This window comes from Seriola lalandi, unplaced genomic scaffold, assembly GCF_002814215.2.
Source record: "Seriola lalandi dorsalis isolate HSWRI2012SDOR001 ecotype SW California unplaced genomic scaffold, Sedor1 jcf7180002054360, whole genome shotgun sequence".
In the NCBI taxonomy this organism is placed as follows: Eukaryota; Metazoa; Chordata; class Actinopteri; order Carangiformes; family Carangidae; genus Seriola; species Seriola lalandi.
This window is the reverse complement of record NW_019524913.1, coordinates 147,933-153,957: the sequence shown is the minus strand read 5'-3', so window position 1 is coordinate 153,957 and position 6,025 is coordinate 147,933. Positions and strand designations below refer to the sequence as shown.

Genomic DNA, 6,025 nt, shown 5'->3' with positions numbered 1-6,025 from the left:
GATTGTAGTAGGTTTTCCTTTCCCTTTAAGGGGTTCAATTGAACTGTGCCACAGCAATACACCCCAGATTTCAGTGTAGGCTGTGGTCATGTTAACTTGCTCTTTTACAGAAAGAATTCAGCTGATGCTAGTCTGCACATGCTCAATGAATTTAATGAGGAGGGAGAGCAGACTTGTCGAGACTTGACAAGCATCTGAAGAGGAGAAAATAGTGCACAAGCTTTTCAATCGGTTAGTCCCAGGAAAAAATAAAGACAGATTAATGCAAAACTTATTTCAGTTGTCATTTATGGAAGGGGGGAAAAAAAAAAAAAAAAAAATCAGCAAAATACAACTTGATAGAGGGCTTTATTTAAAAAGTTTATATTATAAAATGGTAAAAATTCAGCTATACCCGATCACATGAATTGCAAAGATTTATCCCTTAGAGCTTCCAATATGCTGCCACTTCACATCTTCACAAGAGAAAAAAAACATTTCACGACCGACTAGAATTTTGTCCTCTCATTCGAGATGTTTAGATTTGGCAATACTGGAAGTTCACAATAAACAGAGTGGATAGTTATTGCTTTGGTTTGTTTAAAATGGGTTTTATACTGGAGAGTTGACACATGCAGCACGTGAGCTAGCTGACAAAGAGGCGAAGAGTGTGAAGAGGAATATGCTGGTGGGGCTCTTTAATCGTCCTTATCCTTGGCACCATGCTTTAGGATGCGTGTGAACTCCACGTAGTTGAAGTTGCTTTTCTTGTCAATGGGGGCCTCCCTGAAGAGCTCATCCACCTCTTCGTCTGTAAACCGGTCACCCATTGTTGTGAGCAGCTCTCTGAGGTAATCTTCCTGGATGAAGCCTGGGGAGGAAGACAGTCAAATCAGATAAGAAGTCAGAGAAAAAGACAGCCTGAATAAACAGAGACTTCTCCTGGACAATTTTCTTTTGCCTGAATGATTCAATTACTGTCTTTTAAAAGACCTTTTGTCTTTCTGCAACTGGATTGTTTTAGGCAAGTCAAGGCAAGTTTGTCTGTATACACTTTTTGAACACAGCTGCAATTCAAGTACTTCGTATAAGGGTGAATTATAACATTAAATGGCTACAAAAAGCAAAATTATTGTTTTTTTGTCTATCAACAGGAAAGAAATTACAGCTGTCAGAACTTACCTGTCCCCTCCTCATCGAAGCAAGCGAATGCATTTCTGATCACATCCTCAGGGTCTGTGCCATTGAGCTTCTCTCCAAACATGGTGAGGAACATGGTGAAGTTAATGGGTCCAGGAGCTTCATTCATCATTGCCTCCAGGTAATCTTCAGTTGGATTTTTACCTGTATAAAGAAACAAGTATAGTGCACTTAAAATTAAGTTTTAGGATTAACAACCGCATAGGTGGTTTTAAGTACAAGTGACATAAACAGATGATTAAAATTCAAATGTGTTTGCTTAGAGAGCTAGTTTTCGAACTGCAAACATTGCAGGTGTACACCCAAACGAGCAAAGTGCAGAGCTGCTTACAGCTTCATACCGACATGTTTGTTATTCGACATCAGCTCATCCTGAAGCAAGTTACTTGTCTCAGAGACTTGCCCACTCACCTAGTGAAGCCAGCATATCGTGAAGGTCCTCTTTGTCGACAAACCCATCACGGTTCTGGTCAATCATGTTGAAGGCCTCCTTGAACTCCTGAATCTGAGACTGATCAAACATGGCGAAGACATTGGAGGTGGCGCGCTGAGGGCGCTTCTTTGTGGTCTTTCCCTTAGCCCTTTTGCTAGACATTTTGACTGTTTTATTCCTGTGAAATTTAAAAAGACAAAAAATACAAACCTCAGATTATTTACAGTCAGGTATTGTGACAACCAGGGACTTACTAATACATTGTGATAATTAATAAATAAATAAATAAATAAATGCCAAATTTGTCAATAATAAAAAACAACTTTTAGTAGTACTATTTTAAGTACAGCAAACATATGCCTCAGTGACATTAACATGACAGTTGACAGTGCAGAAGAAAAATACAAAATGTAAGCCTGGCCTGATGAGAGACGATGAGAATACCCACAGCATACAGGGAGACAATCTGATCAAAGGTATAGTGAATCATGCTGTTACTCAAAATAAGATTTCGTCATTCATGTTCACAACTCAGTGGCGGAGTAATTTAATTCTCTGGCAGTGAATCCCCAGTGTGGTGTCCCTCACTGAGCTATAAATGGGAATGTTCCTCATCTTTCTAGGTTGATCAGCTCACTGCCTTCACAGAGGGTAGGAAAGTTACTGATGTGAGGACAGATGCCCTTATCAGGCAATGTCTTGAATGTAGACTTGAATGGTCCTACAGCTACAATTTTGTGTTGACCGACACCCATGTTTTAGCCACATGGTACTTATGGAAAATGGACTCAATCAGCTTGGACAGCAAGGACAAATCTAGAGCTGGGCCTTGCATTGATGCACTGTCAATATGGTGATCTGGCTAAATATGATCTGGTAAAATGGTAATTGTTTAAGTATGAAGGTTCAATAATGCATGATCTGAGTTAGGTCTGCACCTAACTTTGTTTTGACTATCAACTGAGATGCAAATTTCAATGACTAACCGTTTAGTAGATAAACTGCCCATCACAAAGCCCAAGGCGACATCTTTGAATTGCTTCTTTTGTTTGATCAATAGTGTAAAATCCAAAAATATGCAATTTGCAATGAAAAGGAGCCGATTCTCACAAATGAGATGCTGACAACAGCAAATGATTGTTCTTTTACTTGAAAATCATATCTGAGATGTCTGTTACTTTAACACCTCCATTAGTTCAGAGCTGCACATTTTGCTGATCCTAGTAAAAATCTTATATTGCAATAGGTTTAACTCAAAATGGTAAAGTCTCTGTTCGAGAGTACAGACAGTAATATTGATAGGTGTTGTTTGAGTTTTAGTCATACATGATAACTGACCGCATGTCCTTGGGTTTGGGACTATTGGTTAGACAAAAACAAAACATTTTGAAAACAGGCACTTTTCACTATTTTGACGTTTTATACACGATTAATCGTTTACTCTAAAACATAAACGGCAAATTAATCTACAATAAAAATATTCGATAGTCGTTGACTTGATTATAACGTATGCTTTTGACTGTGTTGTGCACTTTACCGTGCACACCAACAGTTATCTTCTTACAAAACCAATTCCTCCTCATAGTAGTTTGTTTTAGTAAAGAATCTTACCACAACACCTAACGTTGGCTCGACATTAAGTACGTACATAGTCCTGATGGTTCGCGGCCTAGTTTGAGCCACATTAAATAATTAGTGTTCATAAATCTGTGAAATGTAGCCCTCTGCAAACAGGTTTACATGTAGATTTAGATTTATAAAGCCAATAGTTAACCACATAAGCCTATAAACTACCCGCTTATTTGCAGCTAATTTGGAATCACTACGTCAGCTGTCGAGGTATTAGCTACGCAGCTAACAGTTAGCCGTGTTTTCAATGCTATTAACCGAACGCTCAAAATGGCACGATAACATGTTATTCACATATACAGTTTTAATAATGCCAGTACCTGTGTTCTATCATGGTAGCAGAGCATTTATAACGTAGCTAACTGTTGTATACAGAACAATAAAAGGTAAAACAGTCTTACCTGACTTCAAACTGACTTGTCAGCTAGCCCGATGCTGCTCTTCTTCTCAACCACCGCCCTTCACTTCCTCATAATAATGTTGGGTTCCATGCAGAACAGCAGAACAAACCAATATAGGAAAATAGGGGGGTCAACAAGTATGAAACTATTATTAATCGTTTAAAAAGCAATTCATACATCGTTTCTGTCTGAATCCTATAATTTCTTACACTTTACCACACTATACTTGAAAAGGTATCGTAATGTTTCGTAATATTTCAGTACTAGTGGTAATAAAACACAGCTTCTACCCCCCGGTGGAGTAAATGTAACTTCCACAAACGCTCCCTTTGACATTCCTGGATATGCCCTTTTAAGGACAGAAAGAACACATCCTCCTTGGCATTGTGCAATTAAGGCAAGGTAAAGCTTAAATGATGGGGGAAATAGGTGTTACCATCAATCATGCAAAAATATTTTGCCATTTTTGTTGAGTTTTGTCCCATTTTTTATGTAATGAATTATGCCAATGGTACTTTGCTGGTAATTTATTACCACTTCTTTGAGGTTGTTTTAATCATTCAGGTACCTGTACAAGGAATTTTGTTTTGATCCGATAGAAGCTAGACTATTACTAGGACCAGGATCACTTGCATAATTATCAATTTCAATAGTTTTTATTGTTGAAAACAGCTAATGTACTATCATGTAGGAGAGAGAAATCTATTTATGTATTTTTATTATTTATTTTGATCATTTTCTGATAATTATTTAATCACATGAATGTTTAAACACAAGACAGTATTCAGTGGTGAATAACATAATGTTCATAAAATCCTCTCTATACTCAAAGCAAGACTTCATCAGTATTATTAGTACTTTGGGGATCGATCTGCCCATTTTATACACTGCTGAGTAGTTTGCAAATTTCCCCCTGGGGATCAATAGACTTAACTTAACCTATGATAATACATTAAATTTTTTTGGTAAATATACTGTATGTTATATTAATTTTCAGAATCTGAATCTAAAGTAATTGCAAAATTTGGTACAGTAAGAGTTACAATATTCTCCTCAAAATTGTACTTAGTAGGCTACAGTACTTGAGTAAATGTACTTATTAGATTCTTAGATATCATTGTTCAGTAGCATGTGACAGTTGTCTTTGACTGTTTATATTGTATGTATGGTATTCATTGCTGTCAAAATGTTTTGTTCTTCTTTCTTGACCAGGTTTCACTTGGAAAGAGAGGAATCTGAACCTCAATGAGACTTTGATGTTGCTTAAAAAAAAGTGAAAGAAAAAAATGAAAGGAAGTTGATACACTGAAACCAAAACAATAAGAGAAAAAATCTTGATAGGATGGGTAATAATAGATACTGACTGCCCAGTGTGGGTCAGACAACAGTTGGTATCCAGTCATTGCTGTAAAGAGGGGCTTACTGCTGCAGGGCTTCAGCAGCATGTTGTGGAACTGTTGACTCACAGGTTAAAACAAGCCACATCTGTCTCTTTGTCCAGCTGTCATACCCACTTTCAAAATTGATAACAAAATTGGTGAACATGTGCCATGAGTCATTTATAGTCGTGCTATATGTTGTAACCAAACAGATTAGGTCCGGAGCTGTATAGTCCAAAAACATCATAACTGCTGTTATTGAAGAATACAATAGGAGACTGTTGGGGAAAAAAATAACTTAGATAATGACAAATATCATTAATGGTTGTCTGGTTTCTCAAAGGAGCAAACTAAACTCAGTTCATACTATAATGTTGTATTAGTGAAGGAAAAAAACAGATCTTAATTGGAATTAGAGTGCTATGGTTTCAAGAGAACTGTTAACTGTCGGACGCTAGAAGAAGGTTCATTTCATTTTACATGTTTTACAAACTGAAACAAACATACATCAGCCAGGAACATTAACATTTTCTACTTTACTTCTGTGCATTCACAAATCTAGTTTACTTAGAAATTGTAGTGTTGCATGAAACCACTAGAGGGTGCTAGTTTCATAGGAAACCTTTAATTTCCTCAGTGTTATTTAGATTCTTGAGGGAAATTCATAATTTTTCTCAGCATGTTACCCAATCCCGTGAATTTGTTCATGTCTACAACTGTTAAATGTTCACATGGTCTCAGTCTGAGGCCACGATACAAAACCAGACTTGAAATAGTCCTAACAGATCCCTTGAGACCTCCATACAGTTGGAATTTCCTGGACAGCTGGACTCAGAGACATACTGCTAACATGAACTAGATTCATCATATTCACTTAGGGAAATTTGCCGGAAACCAAACCATTCATGTATGTACAGTATGTGGGGAATAGATTGAATAATGCAGTATAATACAACTCCACTTTTCCGTAGAATTGAGTCAACACCATTCTGTCCCAGCATCAA

General features: G+C 37.1%; 1 protein-coding gene across 1 annotated transcript; it reads right to left on the bottom strand.

Moving 5' to 3' along the window:
• Positions 1-329: 329 nt before the first annotated feature.
• On the bottom strand, positions 330-3,784 carry myl12.1 (myosin, light chain 12, genome duplicate 1). The gene is made up of 4 exons (XM_023408313.2): positions 3,643-3,784; positions 1,591-1,790; positions 1,162-1,323; positions 330-850 (listed from the first exon to the last, which is right to left on the bottom strand). Exons 2-4 carry the CDS (start codon positions 1,772-1,774, stop codon positions 678-680), a joined length of 519 nt encoding a protein of 172 aa, XP_023264081.1. The 5' UTR covers positions 1,775-1,790; positions 3,643-3,784; the 3' UTR covers positions 330-677.
• Between the last annotated feature and the right edge of the window lie 2,241 nt (positions 3,785-6,025).